The sequence below is a fragment of the Rhagoletis pomonella genome, unplaced genomic scaffold, assembly GCF_013731165.1.
Source record: "Rhagoletis pomonella isolate Grant_MI unplaced genomic scaffold, Rhpom_1.0 Rhpom_scaffold_00011, whole genome shotgun sequence".
Classification (NCBI taxonomy): domain Eukaryota; kingdom Metazoa; phylum Arthropoda; class Insecta; order Diptera; family Tephritidae; genus Rhagoletis; species Rhagoletis pomonella.
This window is the reverse complement of record NW_023458565.1, coordinates 20892118-20911427: the sequence shown is the minus strand read 5'-3', so window position 1 is coordinate 20911427 and position 19310 is coordinate 20892118. Positions and strand designations below refer to the sequence as shown.

The following is a 19310-nucleotide window of genomic DNA, read 5'->3' as shown; positions in this document are numbered from 1 at the left end:
AATGGTGAGCGTAGAGAGAAATTTACTACCCGCCTCCACAGAATTGAAATTGTCAATTAATTTTGCGGGTTCGCCTAAGGGGGCTGATGTTTGCCCTTTATACCGCTATAAGTGGCGTTGACCGTATGTGATCTACTCGAATGGTCCAGTTTGTTAAATGCTTGTATGAATCATGCACGCTGAGAAAGGCGAAAAGTTGTATACCCAATACAGTAGTTGCCATTGCTTGCCGAGGGTCGAGCGCTATTAGAAACAACTTCGATGTTGCTGGCACTAGAAATCGAACCCTGGGCCACAGATTGGTAATGCATACCGCTGAACACTTGGTCTCGGCAGCCTTTTGTCAAAACATTTGATGCGGCACTGCCTTCTTGGTGCACGCATCGCCTCTTATCTCACTAAGCAAGATGTTGAACATTTTTGGAAATTGCGTCTTCTTCTGAAATAATGGAAATCGCAGAAGTTTCTAATAAAAAAATAGTTTTAAAGACACGTGCGTCAAGCGTACAAAGCTTGGAGTAGTTTACAGCCCTGCCTTTAACAACAATCCACTTTGAGATGCTCGCTGCGATCTCTTTCAGGATCCCAAAGCAGGCTCAAAAATACTGAAATTGTCCCGAAGATTCCGAAATTATTTTTTTTGCACTGAATAAATAGCCAGTATTTAACCAAGTCATAAGTACTAAGTGGTTTTGTATCCAGTATATAGTGAAGCCATAAATAAATACTAAGTACTTTTTTATCCAGTATTTATTGCAGCCAAAGTCTCAAAGAACTTCTTACGTGCGTTTCGTTAGGTGAAACTAACTAAATACTTTTAGACTAAGTATTTAGCGCTGTGAGAACAGGGACTTTTATTAAAAAAAATCGCTCTTGAACAGTTATTTTTTGACTTTTATTTAATTACTCCTCAAATAACAGTTATTTCTGATTTTAATTTTATAAATCCAATATAACAATTATTTTTGATTTTTATCTAAATAATCTGCAAATAACAGTTATTTTTGATTTTTAAATTATATGTCTTAGAAAACAGTTATCGAAGACTTTTATTTATAAAAGTCATAAATAAAAATCAGGCAGTGACTTTTACTTTTCAAAGTCGTCAATTTAATCAGTCACTGACTTTTGGTTTTTAAATCATACTTGTAAAAGTCATTTGTATAAGTCGTAGTAAACTTTTGTTTTCCAACACCCGCTTAACTGCGGAAAATGATACATGACTTTTATACGTATGACTTAAAAAATAAAAGTCGGTGACTGATTTATGTATATTAATGACTATTAAAAGCTAAAGTGACTGACTGATTTTTATTGATGACTTTTAAAAGTAAAAGTCTTCGATAACTGTTATCTAAGACATATAATATGAAAAAACAAAAATAACTGCTATTTGCAGATTATTTAGATAAAAAACAAAAATAATTGTTATTTTGGATTTATAAAATAAAAATCAAAAGTAATTTTAATTTTTTTATTTTGCAAATTGCATTGCAAATAAAAATTTATTTTCAAATTTGATTCTCGGTGAAAAAAGAAATCGATTGGTATGTATAAGTAGTGAATTTTTCAATAACAGTTTTCATCAATAACTGTTTTGCTCGGTCCCTGTGTGAAAATAAGCATAGCACTAGCATAGCAGTTGCCATCTGTAAAGTTGCAGTTGCCATCTAAGAAGTTCGGTTGCTATCGATAATTGACCCATTAGTAAATACAATTTTGCAAGGATAATACGGAAATTGTGGAACCCAGAGCTGTCGCGAATGAATTTAACACTCATTCCACCACATTAAGTCAAAAGGTTTGTTCCACACGCTTTCCGGGTTGTTTCGGAACTGTTTAAATTCTATACCCAACATATGTACTCCCTTTTTTTTAAACTTGGAAGGTTTGTATTTGAAACTAAATTTAGTTTGGTCATATATGTAGTCCAAAAAGTTTAAAATTAAAACCGAAATTTTTAACCGTGTATGACATTCTTTTTTAAGTCTGACGGATTTCGTAAAAAAAGTTATATCATATCTCCGATTCGCTTAAAATTTTTGTTATGGGTTCTATACATGAAATAAGCTAACACGTATTCGAGGAAATTTTTTCTTTGGAGATGTGATCTGTCAAAGCTTGGATTTTTTCGTGATTCAGACTAATCATGTACTTCTTCAAATCGTTATATCTCGGGTTCTGCTCATCTTAACGTCGTTTTAAAGCTAAAGAAATGGGCTTGACATTTCTATGCATAAGATGGTCATGATTGTCCCAAAGCCAACTTAGCTATTAACAGTTTAACTTTTTGAAGTTGATTTGCATAGTGAAGACCAGTAAATTAGGGATTAAAAATTACGCCATCGTAATCCTTGTCTCTTTACAAAAACATGGTTCAAAAAATTGGTGTTTTTCAAGAACTATATTTAAAATATTTTTTTTTCTTTATGACGAGATGGTTCATTTTTTGTGAGAATCAGCAATTTTTTGTAATTTGTTTTCGAAAACTTATGTATGTTGAGATACATTTAGCAAGGTGTTAAAAATCAGGTTTTTGCAAAAATTTTAGTTTTATTATGGATTCCGATAGAATACCTGTCCTGAAATAATATTTGTACGGCACGATTTTTCTTTAAGGCGACAAACCCCTAGAAATGGATTAAAGTTAGCAAAACGCAGATTTTATTGCAGATTTTGGCAGAATATCTCTTCGATATATTTTTTAGCAAACTGAAAGTGCGTCACCAAATTTGGTGTCCGATATGAAAAAGAATGCCTCTATTGTAAATGTAACGATGCCATTCAAATAATGGACCATACACCTTTGTTAGATTTCCCTTTATTTTATCTACGTCTGATACAAATTCTAGCACTACTTAAACCACTATGTATCTATGTACATTAAAAAATTGTTTATAAAAATATTAAATTTCCATTTCGAGTTCAACGTTCATTCTTAATTATGTAGCATTTTGTATGGAAAAATTAATTTTGTCCATTATCCAATCCACGTATTTTTCAACGCGCACATATACGCCCGGTTTATTTGCGTAGCCGCAGTGTTGTCCCCATGAAATTATGCCATACAGTGTTTCACCATCTAAAAGTAAAAAAAAAAAATGTAATTTTAAATTATTACACTATTTTTTCACTAAATAATGTATGTGTGCAAATTGGGGTGCATCACCAAAAAAATGAAGCATTGGCACCGGGATTATAAAATTTATTATATTTTAAGAATTCGTCATATTTTGGAGTAAGATTTGCGTGAGCTAGATCGATTTGAAATTATGTCCAAAAATTTCATTATTTTGATGCCGCTGATAAAATTTTTAAACATTTGTATGCAAACTTTTTAAGCTAAAATTCGTTTAACATCTTAGGGGATTTAAAAAATATATATATTTTTAAAACTAATTTTATTCCCAAAAACTAAATTTGTATAGGTATTTTCAAACATGTGTAGCTTACGTAAAGCTTAGTTTTTTCGAAATATTTAGACAGAATATATAACAAAGGATTTATGTATGCATACCCTCGTCATGACAAATCAGCGGCCCACCAGAGTCGCCATCACAAGCATCCACGCTCTCGTCCATATAACCGGCACAGAACATGCCCTCAGTTAAGCTGGCGCCATAAACATGAGGCTGCTTACAAACATCATCGGACAGTATAGGCAATTCAGCGGCGCGTAAGATATTTGAAGGAGCTAATAGAGATTGAAATTTTAAATATTAATCACTTATATTCACTGCAGTTTTTTGTAGCAATAAAGAAGGTAAACATACTTGAAACACCGGACTTAATAGAGCCCCAGCCGGAAATTGTGCACTTGCGATTCTCTGTTACAGTGGCACCCTTACTCGGCAAGCACACCGGTTGTATATAATCATTAAATTTGACCGGTGTTTTCAGCACAATCATCGCAATATCGTTATTCATATGCGTTGCGTCACGGAATTTTTCGTGCACATACCAATTTTCAATGAACGAATCTATTTCAGAAGCCTCAGCTATATTGGCATAATGATCACCCAACCGTACCAGATAAGCACCCTTCGGATAACCAGCGAGACAATGCGCTGCGGTGAGAAGATGACGCGAAGAAATCAGCACAGCGCCACACCAATGGCTCGATATGCCACCCCTGCCGCGTGTGCGTATTGTTGCTTGCCAAGGATGATGACCACGTTTCGCCAGGCTGCCATTTACAACTCTCTCTTCTGGGTGGGCATATTCGTCAAGCAGATCGTCTTTGAATTGACCGCATCGACGCCTTTGCGTGCCAATCGCCTTGCTTTTGCGCTCCCATTCGGAGAATAGACCAATATCTTCTAATTCTTGTTGCGGATCATCTAACTCTTTTCGGTCGTTGCCGTCTGCATGGTTCCTATCTGCTTGCGGTGTGCTCACTTTCTGTGGTTGAACTCCCACAGTGCATTTGAGACCAACATCCTCGGTGTGATTGCAATTATGTTCGCCCCAAGTCCAGTGATTGCACTGCTCCAATGAAGTTTCATTGCCAAAGCAGGACACCTGATCCAACCAAATGGGGCCACTGCCCGGTCCGTATACATTCTTTGCAATGGTCTGTAATATGGATTGTTATTTTTATTTACAAATCGATGTATATTTGCTAATTAAATTTACTCACCGGTAATCCGTAAAAACCCATAGAATTACATATAACTTGAGCCTCTTTCAAGCCGAAATCATCGTCGCATACAGTTCCCCACTCACCACGGTATCTAACTTCGAGACGTCCTTCACTCGCACTGCGGCCACCTTGCAGGCGATACTCGACGGGTGACTAAATATACAAAAAATTATAAGCAGTAATATTTTCGTTAATGCTTAACCACAACCAGCTCACACACAACACTCACATTGCAAACATTATCGCTCTCATCCGACTTATCGGCACAATCTGGTGTATGATCACAAACGAAGGCAGGTGGTATGCATTCTTGTGACGTGCTGCATAGCCAATAGTTGTTGGGACATTTGAGTTGTGGTACTTTGCAAACCACGCCAACTACTTCGTCTGGTCCGCAATTGCTGACGCCCCAACCTTTAAAATTGCATTCCCTCAACGAAGATTCATCACCTCGGCAATCCACTTCATCCATGACGAACGATACTTCCGTCTCAGTGGGTGGATAATATGAATAGCCGCGCACTTCGCTGGCTCCCAGTTTAAAGCCCAGCTCACGACAAACCACTTCAGCATCACGCAGCCCAAATTTGTCATCGCATACATAGCCCCATTTTCCGAGGACTGCATAGTGTATCAAGAATAAAATAGGTAAATATTCTGTAGATATAGAATTACTAAAATACTTAAAAGTAAAGAATACTTGCATACAGTAATTTCGGGACAGGTTACCGCATGAAATCCTTACACTTTTCCAGTGTAGTGTGCAGTTTCTTGCACACAGAACATACTGTGTCTTGGGGTGTGAAAGTAATCGAAGGAAATAGAGAGAGCGAGAGAGAGGCGATCGTAAAATTAGCGATCATAGAGCCCAGCTGGGCTGTGAGAGTAGATATTTATCATGGTACCTTTCAGGTCCACTGCCTCTTTTATAGTGGCAGTCAACATATGATATTCGCTGCAGAAATCTGGTAGCCTAAACTTGCTAACGGAGAGTTCCTGACAGTATGCACTTCTTCCAACTCTACCATATAATGTAACGAAGAACGAAAAATGACACTGAAGATGGCACAACGCCAAAACCGGTTTGTCTCCAAACCAAATTTGACAAGGGATGACGGAAAATCGTTCCACATTACATCACACTCCTACCCTGTCGGAAACACCAACAACGAAAATGAGTCTACCATATAACTCTAAAGGAGAAGCCAGTGGTTCTTAGCCTGATGCATGAACGAACTGCGGCAGCCGCACTGATTTCAACAAGTCTCCGGACCTTTGAATGCTTTTGCTTGATTATGGTTTCGTACCAGCAGTAATAGCTTTAGAGAGAGGCAGAGCTTGGGAAACTGATGCTTTTTACTCGCTCCTCAAAACTTGGCTTTTAGGGCAGTTCCTATCTAGGATAACGCGCAAATACTTGACCCAGTCAGAGAGTCCTAACACCTCTTGGTGAATATACCGAGTTCCGTCTGTCAACCAATTTATGACTAAGTTTATGTATCCCTGAATCAGATCATCCAACGATCCATACAAAGGGCGATAGAACTCACCCTACAATGGACAGAGGCGCTGGCCAATGTAGATAATGCAGAAGAGAAGCTTGTTGTCGACGACGAGCCTAGTCAAGCCTTTTACTATTGCCTCGGATAACACACTATTAAAAGGTCCTCGATATCGAGGAAGACACCAAATAAGTAGTATTTGTTCGCAAAAAGCTTCTTTACAACTTTAATAATTATGGGTAAGATGGATTCCAATGATGTACCCTCTAAGAAAGAAGGAATCAACGATACCCTCACAGTCTTTCAAGCCTTCGAAAGGATCGTTTCGTCGCCTTTTTAGGAAAGTCTAAATAAAATGGCATTTGGGAGATCGCTAGAAGTCTGACATATTCTAGAAAATTATTCGTCGGAGAAAAATTGACTAGGCGTATTCTCAGACAAAATCTTTATACAAAGAACATAAAAGTCCAAAGAAAATAAAAAACAAATATGTCTCCTTGAAATATACAAACACTTTTTATGTTTTTTTTTATATTTGTTAAAATGTCTGAAAATAGTTCTAGTCAAGCTTTCCGGCGAATAATTTTCTAAAACATTTTAACCTTTTAAATTTTAAAGACCTCCCAAATGCCCAGCCTTATAAGCTCTTTGGCGTCAGTTATTATCAACTCTATTCAGTTCATTTAGGAAATACGCTCGATGTTTTAATCAGTCATTTTGCAAGTAACTATATCCCAAATGTACGTGATGGCATTAAAATACTCACTTTTAACCTCAACACGTCCCATGTTTGCACTTTCGCCACCAGCTAAACGCACCTCATAGCCCAAATGTTTACAATTATCTTCATCCTTACGATTACCACAATTGTTAATGCCGTTGCATACCTGAAACATAAAATAATTTAAGAAAATAGTAGCAACTTAGTATCGACATACTCACCTCAAAGGACTTCACACATTTTCCATTTCCACAATCAAACTGGCAATCCACATCCTGGCCTGCTCTCAAATCTATCTCAGGTCGAACACTAAAAGGGGTGGTTGACTCCGCATATGGATTTGGTGGATTTGCATCCGTCAAATCAAAATTATTCGTAGTTGTAGGCACAGTACGCAGCGTAACGGGTGTTGCGAACGGATTTGGCATTTCAGGATGCCGCTCATGGAATGCTCTATTGTGATTGTGGTTGTGGCGATGAGGATGCACATTATGAGGACTTGACTGATCAACCTCATCAAAGGGATTTAATAAATTTGGATGTGTACGGTGGAATTCCCGATTATGACCGCGATTATGCCAATTAGGATTATTTTTAGATTCTTGCTTTGTATTTTTCGAATAGATATCTGTACGTGACCCGTGTACGCTGTTTTCAGTTGGGTTTGTGATCAAACTATGCTGTTCACCTGCAAGTATAAGTTCAACCTCCTTTTCATTTTCGGCACCAACTTTGGATTTGTTGGTAGTTGTATGAGGTAATGTATTCATAACAGAATGCTCAGATGGCTGTTCCGCTGTAAGCTTCATTATATGCGACTCAGCCTTTTCAGCGCTATCCTCCGAAATCGTGCCACTTCGATTGAAGTAGGGACGCAAAAGTAAGCGTAAGGCATCAGCCATTGGCAGATTTTCGGCGCTCTGATAGGCTTGCGGGTCAATAGATTTTGGTGGACTCGCGTGTGCTACATTCGAATAGGAACCACTGTAGTGGGGATCTTTAGAGAACATTGCTACAGTTGTATTCTCTAGAAAGGGATGTACTTGCTTTAAACGTGTTGTGCCAGCAGAAAGAGTTTTTGTGACAGCGGTAGGTATGGTTGGAGGTTGAAGGTAATTTGCAGGAGTGCTTGTCAAAATTTCAGTTTGATATAAATTTGTGTTCGAAGGTGAAGACAGTAAATGGGGTTTGCCATCAACATTCGTGCTAAAACCACGTATGGGTTCAAATGAATCTACTAACGATCTGCCAGTGGGACGTGGCGGCGGCGAAGACTGCGTGGGATTGACGCGAGCCGGTGGTGAATTTTGATTTCGAATCGAAACGATGGAGTAAGCAGTTTGGGCAGTTGTGGGTGGTGGTGGTGGTTGCAAGCCACCATAAAGATTAGAGGCTTCAATGGCATTTTGAGACACTGTTGTAGGCGGATTATATGCGCGTCTCGAAGGGGGTGTAACATGAGTTGCTGGTGCGTAGGTGTTTGCTGGTGCAGAAACCTGCAAAACGCTTTGTTGCTCAGTGGTGCGTTTTGGTGGTAGAAGCACTTGATTCGGTATTGGAATCCACTTGTTGTCATTGCGATCGAAGGGCGTGCGCGCAGACGGTTGCGAATCAGCATTGGAGTCAAAGACTTCATCTGAGTTTTCTTCTGAACCAACAGGCTGCGCATAGTAAATATTTGTGGTCGCATTTGCGTATACATTCCTATTAACGGATGCGGCTGGCAAGGAGTCAGCTGAGTTGAAAGGTGCTAAGGGGGTTGTATAAGTTTGGATTGTATTATAATTACGATTTGGTTCTAGCGATCCCTCTTCATAGATGACACTTTGTGTGGGCGTTTGGCGATCAAGTGCAGCATCCGTGCCGGCCCAACTAGCTGGACCGTTGTTGTGTTGCAAGTCTTTGCCGTAAACGGGTAGCCGTTGCTGTCGATCATAATCTGGATTGTAGTTACCTCCGGGTATAAAACGTGTGTCGTCGTGTGGCACTGGGCGCTGCCTGTCCATATTAAACCAACGATCGCCACGCGTGTTTGTTCGGGAAGATGGCGTTGTTGGAATGCCTCCGTAACTTTGACTATCGTATGTACCTCTATGATGTGAGGGAGCACTATTAGGTTGCGATCTCCAGTCATTACGTGTGGGGTTCCTGTTGTTGGATTGTGGTGTAGGTGCTTGGAAATGTGTGTTCGCATCATACCCATGACCGCCATTATCTGAAACAAAAGAGTTACGAAATTATACGAAGAGTCAGATATGTATGCATGTAAGTAAGTAAGCGAGTAAAGAAATTTAGGGCACAAATTAAAGTAAAAACAATAAAAAATAGCTCCTTTGGGAATGGGGTTGAGTGAGAGCATTAAACACATTTTGCACCATGAAAGGGCAACATTTTTTGAAAGAAACGAAACCACCATAAGTACTACTGTGCAAAATGTTACTCATACGCCACCGCTTTTGCATATTTTTTGAGGTTAGAAGAAATCCTGAAGTGATGGAGAAAAAAACAGATTTCAGATTCGTGACCCCGAACCCCGACACAGTTTTTTAAATTATAAAATATATAAAACGGCCCTAAAAATGCAGTCTTCATTACAACGGTTAAAACTGATTTAAAAAAAATGCAAAATAACGTTTATTTTTGAACGAAAAATTAAAAAAATTAAAATCCGAAAGTAACGAGTCAATTTGATCGGAAAAAGAGAGATAAAAATAAAAATCCAAAAAAAAAACATATTTTTGATCCCAAAATATAAATCATAAAAGAACGATCTAAACTTAACGGAAAAAAATTAAAATCATAAAATAACGATTAAATTTGATCGGAAAAATAAAATTCCAAAAATAACGATTAAATTTGATTGGAAAAATAAAAATTATTTTTGATCAAAAAAAGGAATCACAAAATAACGATTATTCTTAATCGAAAAATAAAAATTCAAAAATAACGATTAAATTTAATCGGAAAAGTAAAAATCCAAAATAAAAATAATTTTTGATAAAAATATCTAAATCATAAAAGAACGATCAAAAATTAATCGAAAAAATTAAAAATCCTAAAATAACAATTATTCTTGAGCGAAGAGATAAAAATCCAGAAATAACGATTCACTTTGATCTGAAAAATAAAAATCGATAATAAAAATTATTTTTGATCAAAAAATGCATATCATAAAATAACGATTATTCTTGATCGAAAAAATAAAAATCTAATATTAACGGTTAAATTATAGTTTTGGTAATAGAGATCAGAGAGAGAATCGTTACGGTCCCTGGAAATAACTCGAAATAATTACAGAAAAATTAGAAAATACTCGATAAAATCTCTTAAAGCCGAAAACAGCAAAAACCATATTTTTTTCTCGAAGCAGTGTGACAATTTATTCACTATACTCGTATATTTTCGTTTAAAAAATTTAAAAATAACTTATTCATATACATATTCTCTAATAAATAATCTCTCAAGTCCTAAATGTTCGAGAGCTTTCTGCATGAAAAATTAAATTTTGAAAAATTAATCGCCTACATATCATGTCATTTTTGCGTTTAGGGCTCGATATGTTAAACAAAGAGTTTTTCAATAAAATGTAACACAAATAAAAAACGGTAAAGCCTGCTCAAACATACGCGGTACGATACGGTGGGGTTCGTTCGAAATGCGGTATTTGGTAATGCGGTGGTATATTGTGGCTCGCAAATAACTGTGTACGATAAGCCGCACAGTGGTGCAGGAACTACTTTTTAAAATGTATTTTATTTTTATAGTTTTTTTTTTAACAAAGTTGCAGAAGTAAAATTTTTTGCTTGACTCGAAGGTGTCAAGTATTTAATGTCTTATATTTTTTGTGAATATATTGTTTTTAAGAAATTAGTAAAAAAAATCCATCAAAGTAAAAAGTATTTTTTACAATATAAACAGAAATTTCATTTTATCAAAATAAAATAAAATTTTTAATCTTTATAAACATATTGAAAACGTATAATTTTAAAGAAAAAATAATTATTAAGAAAATATAGCAAATTCAATTGCCTTTGATGTGATATACTACTTGTTTTAATCGTTTAAGGAATTCTCTAGATACATATAATAAATGTATATGTTCAACTTTTTTACTTTAATGAAAACCGTTAACTATGAAAATCAAATGAATTTAGAACAGTAGCTCCTTAAACCTTTTAAGAATTTAAATATCAATTTAAAAAATTTAAGACCATTAGGAATTATAGACAGTAGACCTTGCTGAATAGTAAATTTCTTCTTTGTTCCACTGTGCGCAGCCTTAAAAAACTATACCGCAGAATTCTCTCTATACTGCTTTGTACCGCGCGATGCCGTGCCACCACATTTTTTTTTTTTTTTTGAGCAGACCTTTTAAGCAAACAATTATAATAAGAATTAAAAATTTGTTTTTAACCTTCAGGCGTCTCCTCTTGACGGACACCACCGTCTGCACAGCCAACATTGGCCATAAAATCGCATGTTTCCATTTTAACATTCCAAGCCGTACCAGGACCGCAATCTTTTATAGTTGCTATGCCATTATCACAATGAAGAAACTTTTTGCAATCCAAAGGATGCGGATAGATGCCAGAAGCGCCCACAGGACATGCTACAGCTGGACTATTGCGAACTGCGCAAGTTGATAAGAAAACCATAAGAAATTCAATAATCATTCTTTGCTATCACAAATTTCACCTTGCAAATCACCAATGCCCAAACGACTGGAACAATCAACTTTATTCTCAAAATCACAAACTTCAAGCGCGGCATTAAATGCAGTACCCGGACCACAATCCATCTCATAGCTTATGCCGTTTGCGCAACGTAGGAATTTCTTACAATCAGTTGGATGTGGATAAAGACCTGATTCACTTTCTGCGCAAATTGTAGACTGTGTAGAATCGACAGAGCTCTGTGTGTGAGCACCAACAGAGTTCGTATCCAAAGCACTCCATTCCACTTTGTGATCATATGTGGCATAACCAGGATTTATATGCTGCCAATCCGAGCGTAACAACACGTAGTCTGTGCTTTCTGCTTCATCAGTGGGTATGCAAATTTGGTTGGAAATGCTAAATACCGTATTTTGTGCGCAATTCTGAATAAGCGTTCGCCCATCGAGGCATTCTATGTATAGCAGGCCATCGAAGGGATAAACGAAATAGCCAACTGCTTGCGCTGGACAAACGATGTAGTTTTGATACGAGGCTATAAAATGAATTGGTTGTAGTTATAATTTTCTACTGTTATTATTTAATTGAGTACTCACGAATATCTGTAGCATAATCTTGCGAGCACTGTACGCGATCTACAGGTGTGACTTCCCTTGCCGCAAGACACATTCTCTGCGAAATACTAAAAACGCTGCCCGTCTGACAGGTTTGTATGATCGTCTCACCATTATTGCAATTCACAAAATGCTGTGCATTAAATGGATGCAAGAAGAGACCTTGCATATTCGGCGGACATGCGACCTTATCCTCAATTATCGTATTTACTGCTGTATTAGGTAACTTTGTGCCTTGTACACAATTTACATTTTTTTCAAAGTCACAAACCTCCATCTCTGCGCTCCATGCAGTGCCAGGAGCACACTCCTTAACTTCAGTCACGCCATGCGAACATGCAAGGAATTTTCTACAATCATACGGATGCGGATATGTGCCTACCGCTTTAGGTGGACATTCCACATCAGCGTCTGCACTCACATCTTTTGCTAAATATTTATTAATTTATTGATCATAAGTAATGTGAGTCATAACGCAAACAGTGAATGAACTTACGTTCTCTCTCACTTATTACTCCAGCTTCCTGAACGTCAGCGCCTGCTTTGTGATTGTCATATCCATTATCCGACCGCCAGTCACGATCATATTCATTTACTTTCGTTTCATAGTCGCAGTATCTTCGGGTTGTGCTAAATATCATACCCTTTACACAATTTTCAATAGTTCCATGCCCACGGCTACATTTTATATATTTCGTATTATCGTAAGGGTATGGATAGACACTGTTAGCATCTGAAGTACATGTTGTCTCGAGCAATTGATCTAAGGCGTTCAAATACCATGTTTTAAGTTTTTTTTTACGGTACGGTACGGGTAGTATTGTGAACAACTCACTATTATTACCTTGACTCAATTCTGTTGAGAATTCGTGTTTAACCTCACTTAGATATTCCACACGATCGTATGCATCTACTTGATTGCGATTTATACATTGCCTGCGCGATATGCTGAATACTTTACCCGGCGGACAACTTCCTACTTGACTTTGCCCATTATGGCAGCTAAGATATTTGGTACAATCGAACGGATGTAAGAAAAGCCCATCCATATTTTGGGGACAAATCAATTTAACTGCTTCTCGATTTGAATTGACTGCATTGCAAGGAATTGGGTATTATAAATAAATTGGAATAATTTTAATTATTATCTGAAGACTTTCAAAGCTACAGATGCATCTTTGCTTGTATGATTGGTGAAATAATGCAAGTCAAGGGATTGTACTCGTAAGATATTCGTCGAATCTATGCTCGCAAAAAATACTCGAATACACCATTGCAGAGTGGGGAGTCTAGAATATACCCGCAGTAAGGCATGCACCTCCACCACCAATGCATCTCAGGAATTAAGCAAATGCCAGAAACAATACTCTCTGCAACACCGACTCTAGGAATAAGGCTAAATTTTACAAAGGCAATATTAGAACCAAGGTAGCCCGGTACGGTCAGCAACACAAATACTGAGCCTTCTATGTTATACAGTTATAAACTCATCACAAATTGATCTTAATTCGGACCTGCAGTAGGATCATGAACCCCTCTAAAGCATGGTACAAAAATCGATGCTTATCATCTGGTCACCTCACTGATAAAGAAAGATCAGGGCTCAAAGTTTATTTCGTGAAAGCGCAAGTACACAGTGGACCTGTATACAATACGAAATCACATTCCTCCTATACACAAAGTATAGCAGTACTCCGTACGCTATATAATGCATAACATTCAGTTCCAGGGTGAGAGTGGTTCTAACTGCCTTACAGATTCCACTACGTACATTCTACAGCACCCGCACCAGATTTCTGACCAGGTAAGCGCCTCTGATCGAGCGAAGAGTGGCGTGTGGTATCTTATGCTCTCTAGTGAACAGAACCAGAGTTCACAGTTCGCAGACCTCAAATCATAGAGGGTCATCGCTGTTGGCAATCACTTGATAGACTCTACTCACCAGGGGCTGAATTCTGTAACTGTGAGAAAATGCAGTGTACACCGAGTGCTAAACTTACAACCAAAAAATCACCGAATAAAATGCTGTGAGTTTTTTCGTAAGAAAAATGTGCACAGTTTTGACAGTTATAACTCATTCTCACACTTGCTGAATCGCAAAATGATGATGGTACACAATTTTCACGACAACTCACCGTTAGGGAATCCAGTCCCTGCTCCTCTAGCAGTTCATTTACGACCGCAATCCAAAGCAGAGGGGACGGAACACCAATCTGTGTCGTGCCGTTGTTTATCCTACGGTGGATGGTGGATCTGAAAATTGCGCCCGGAAGAACATTTCAATGACATTCAGGGAAACTAGAAAGTGTATGAATTAGAGTGCGAGGAAAGGACTCGTTACCTGATTTGAGAAATTAAGTCATCGTATGCTCTTCATACGTAAAATCGACTGTGTCTACTAACCAACGACAGTAAGACTAATTTAAATATATGCAGAGTATTACGTACACATTTTTAGGAGATTAAAAAACTAAACAACGAAAATGGGTTGCATGAACATTTTTTGGGACAAATTTCTGTTATATCTTGTAAATAATTTAACTTGGCTAAGCTCGGCTATGGGTGTCGTCACGATCATACCGCTATAATAGGAATTCTAGTAGAATACTGGATTATAGGTTAAACGATCAAAAAGTCCCAAGCTCTGTGGCCTAAGTGCAATTGGCACGTCTCCTATAAATTTACGGATTACGAAAAATTTTGGTTTTGTTGGTTGTTAAAATTGTAGCATTTGAGGTTAAGATAACCCATACATATGTACATACACACATATGTAAAAAAAAAAAAAAAACGTAAAAAAAAACGTACATAACTGCAAGGTGTCACATTTGGGTGCGAATTTCGAGCTGGAAGCATCATTGGATCATATTTATTTACTTGAAATGTGTTTGAAGGGCAGATAAATTTTAGAAAATACTTGAAAAAAGAGCCCATAATTTTACCCTTTAAAATATCTTGACAAGTTAAGTCTAATAAAACAGCACTATACGTAATACGTTACTAGCTTCTTGACTTGCAGAAATCATACAAGCAAAAATACATTTACAAATACATATATATTTTTTCTCTATTTTCTAACTCACTGTAATTGTAATCCGATTCAGAGACCCTATCTTGGCCTACGTCAAGCTGAAATTGAACTTGTTCATTGACGTTAACAAGTTCCTTGGGATCACAATGTTTGGCAGACAAACTGAAAACATTGCCCGTTTTGCAACTTTCTACGCTCAACTTTCCATTGCGGCATAGCATAAATTTTCTACAATCAAAAGGATGTGGATATAAACCAGATTGACCTTGAGGGCAATCGAGCGGCTGACCTACGTAGTTGAGTGCTAAATTCCGCGCTATAAATTGATTTCACATGGAAATTATATGTAAACGTCTTGAACATTTCATATAAATAATTAAATAAAACAACAAACACTTACAGTCTCTGATTTCGGCATTCGTATTGGCTGTCACTGCATTGCGCACACGATCGTCAATATTCACTTCACTTTCCGAACGACATGTCTGCGCTGATATACTGAAAACCTTATGCGACCCGCATTTGTCAATCGACATGCGTCCTTGCCGGCAAGTAATAAACTTTGTAGAGTCATATGGATATAAATGATTGCCATCCGTGCTCGGTGGACAACTGACCATCGTCGAAGCTGTGCGGTAGATAGATTAGTGATGAAAATTTTGTTTGAAAACACTGAAAAGTTGGGACTTTTCAGCACTTACGCAATTGTTGCCTTTCAGAAATAACGTAATCGACGTGATCGGTGTAGTGCGTTTTTTCTTTAAGATCACAGTAATTCCTCGATATGCTGTACACTGACCCAGGCATACAGTTTTGTATGGCCGTATTACCGAGTTTACAATTCAGGAAACTCGTATAGTCGAATGGATGTGGAAAGAGGCCAATTACGCCTGGTGGGCAGAAAATATCGCCTTCTTTGTTAGCGGTCGAGCCGTTCTCCTCGCCTCTGGTATTGTCATAATTGTTATTTTCTTAAAATACAATTTATTTGTATTTTATAAATATTTCTGGATTTCGTTATACACTGCCGGAGAAAAGTATTGGCACAGCGATATTCACAATATATGCAACAATTTTTATTCAAATATTTTTTCGCTAATGTTTTATAAATAATTATAAAGTTGAAAATTTGCATGAACATTTTAGCGAGCTTTGCACAAAGTTGAGAAATTAAATTTTTACATTTTTATAAAAAATTGGCGGAAAAATATTAGAATAGATATTGGTGCATATATTGTGAAAAATCGCTGTGCCAATACTTTTTTCCGGCAGTGTATGTACATATAAGCCTAAGGTAAAATTATTCATGCGATTCCGTGTAATAGATTTTGTGTGTACACATGTTGTTAATACGAAGCATAAGCCAAACGAAGTTTTTTATTAAATTTTCGGCAGCATTGAAAAAATTTGATTATGATTCCATGCATTCAAAACACTTGCTATTGCTTTGTTTTTGTTAGTAATATATTCCATGTTATTTTCAATTGTAGTTTTTTTTATCATGTTTCAAGTTTTTTTGAGAACAAAGTCAATTCTAGATTCAACAGCTTACTATAGGTACTGTTAAAAATATGATTTGTTCAATAAAATTTTTCTTCTGAAAGTTTGGCTTTTTTTCTAAATTTGGGTATTTTCGGTATAAAGCATATATTTATAATAAATAACAAAACTTTTGGACATTAAATGTCTTCATAGGTTGAAAAATGAATGCAGTGGTAAATTTTTAACCGACTTCAAAAAAGAAGGAAGTGTATCAATTTATCGGATTATTTTTTTTATGTATATATGTTGGTAGATAACTTCGGTCCACGTGAACCATTTTCGATAATAACGACAAGGTGGTACTTCAAGGGTGGTCCCATACTAATTTGGTTGAGCACCGATCATGGGATCATGAAATTAACGGTACCCGTAAATTTAAATAAATTACAGTTATATACCTGTAGTTAATTTAAATTTTTTTTTTTTAATTAATTTTTTGAACTCTCACTTAATCTTAATTACCGTCTGCCCAGATCTATGCAGCCTCTTTCAGGCTGAACTAATAGTAACCAACGAAGTTGCAAGATGGTTAATCGATTCTTGTATAGCTGTCCGGCTATAAAGACATAACGAACAACTGTGTTGAGGATGATCTAGTAAGAAACGAACCTTACTGTCTGAAAGCGGTACCGCTCATAATGCGTGGATTCCGCTATCTTCCTGCAAATTCTGACTGGAGAGGAACTTTGTCGAAAAGGCAAATGCAATATGGTCTGCGGAGACTACGTGGATAAGCATAGACCTCGCACTCTCCTCGGCTTAGAGCGACCACTGTTCCGACATGTAATTAGCGTTCTCACTGGGTACTGCCTGATGGGAATCCACGCTATTAGAATGGGTAGCAGTTAAACGATTACTGTCGTAGCTGCCATCATGTAGTGGAAATTTTGAAAGAATTGGCGAGGTTCGTTCCTATATTATTCTATTAGATTCAGTCAGTATGTTCGATACACTTTATTTTTTTTTACCCCGAACAAATCTGAAAACCGGAAAGTATTTTTGATACAAATTTTGAGATGTTGAAGCCTTTATTCTAGTTGAAATGGATATTCTTATTATCACATTGAATTAGAATCAGGATGATTACGAGTAAAGGTTATATGTACTTTTGTGCCCATGCATATACAAAGAAAAATAATTTAAGCATAAACACTTACCATACTGACGTCCATCTCGACTATTCAATGCCCCATTTCCACCATTCTCCCGACCACTGCAATCCACTTTCTCCTTGAAATCACACGTCTTCATTGAAATGCTGTATGCAGTGCCGGGTCCACAGTTTTGTACATGCGTATTACCATTAGCACAATTCAAAAACTTCGTACAATCCGTTGGATGCGGCGCCAAGCCATTCGCGCCCGCAGGACAAAGCGAATCCACATTACCTGTGCTGACATCTAGGAGTCGACCTGCACGATATTTATTAGGATTCGACGCCGTCTGTAGCGTTGTTTGCCTCACGTTCAGCTCACTGCTAACTCCATTCACGCCCGGTGTGCCACAAACCACCTTATCAGGGCGATCACATTCGAGTGTTTCACGATTAAAAACTGTACCTGGACCACAACTCTGTATGTGGCCGCGACCATGCCAACAGTTTACAAAACGACGACAATCATACGGATATGGTACTGGCCCAGTGTGTTGTGGCGGACAACCACTATTGTAGTCGCCTATTGAGTTCTCTGTCCCACTCCAAGTACCCTCCACTTGTCGCTCTGAGGGCGGCGAATGACGCACGTGCGCTGGGCGATTAAATATCGGCTGCTCGCGTTGCTGATGAGACTCGGCTTGTTGTGGGTTTGAATGTTGCTGGTGCTGGTGTTGATATGAAGGCTGCTGCTGTTGCTGTTGTTGCTGCCTGTGCGGCCCATCAGTGTGTTGGTGAGAATCGGGTGGTGATAACCTCAATGAGGGGGCACCGTAATTTGTATTATCATAACTGGGGCTAAACCTGGAGTCGTGAGGATGTGTGTTTGTGTACGGCGGAGATGGCTGATTTTGTTGTTCAGCATTTGGCAAATCTCGATGGTAGGATCTTGTTTTGATACCCGAATTAGCTGGGTCATATGTCTGAAAATACAATATACAGTTATGATTTAATATATACAGCTGCAAGCAGGTGTCTGTCTTAAAGTAAGCAACATTAGTCCATGCTTTGGTTATTCACTGAGTTTGGAGCCCGCTACCTAAAACAAACTTCCACCCTTCTTTTGAGATGACCACGGCGAATGATTACAGGGCCATGATTTGAGCTTATGCACCTGGAATGTCCGGACCATTTAGGTGGCCCTCTACCCGGCTGGTTGATGCCCTCGAAAAGACGAAAGCTGTCATCTATTCAAGAACCGGGGTGGATGGGGCGATGTAGTTATTATGCAAATGAGTAACGCGCAATAGACCACCCTAGAGGTCGCAGTGCTCAAAGCTCATAATAGCAATATGCAAATGTGTACAAATTTGGTGTTTGGTTTTGGTCGTTCACCACGCTGAAAGCGAGATGGGTTGGAAGAGGGAAAGGGACCAAGGGGTCTGCTCTGTATTACGATTCGAAACTCAATGCGATTCGAAAGGCGACAGGG

General features: G+C 37.8%; 1 protein-coding gene across 1 annotated transcript; it reads right to left on the bottom strand.

The window, feature by feature from the left end:
- Positions 1 to 2789: 2789 nt before the first annotated feature.
- LOC118747207 lies at positions 2790 to 19010 on the bottom strand. The gene is made up of 18 exons (XM_036481197.1): positions 18929 to 19010; positions 17883 to 18884; positions 15885 to 16154; positions 15584 to 15811; positions 15236 to 15499; positions 12997 to 13245; positions 12649 to 12915; positions 12135 to 12581; positions 11561 to 12073; positions 11280 to 11495; positions 8655 to 9080; positions 7087 to 8600; positions 6911 to 7031; positions 4872 to 5263; positions 4640 to 4795; positions 3774 to 4575; positions 3518 to 3694; positions 2790 to 3082 (listed from the first exon to the last, which is right to left on the bottom strand). The coding sequence occupies exons 1-18, from the start codon at positions 19008 to 19010 to the stop codon at positions 2943 to 2945; spliced, it is 7266 nt and encodes a 2421-aa protein (XP_036337090.1). The 3' UTR covers positions 2790 to 2942.
- Positions 19011 to 19310: the final 300 nt, after the last annotated feature.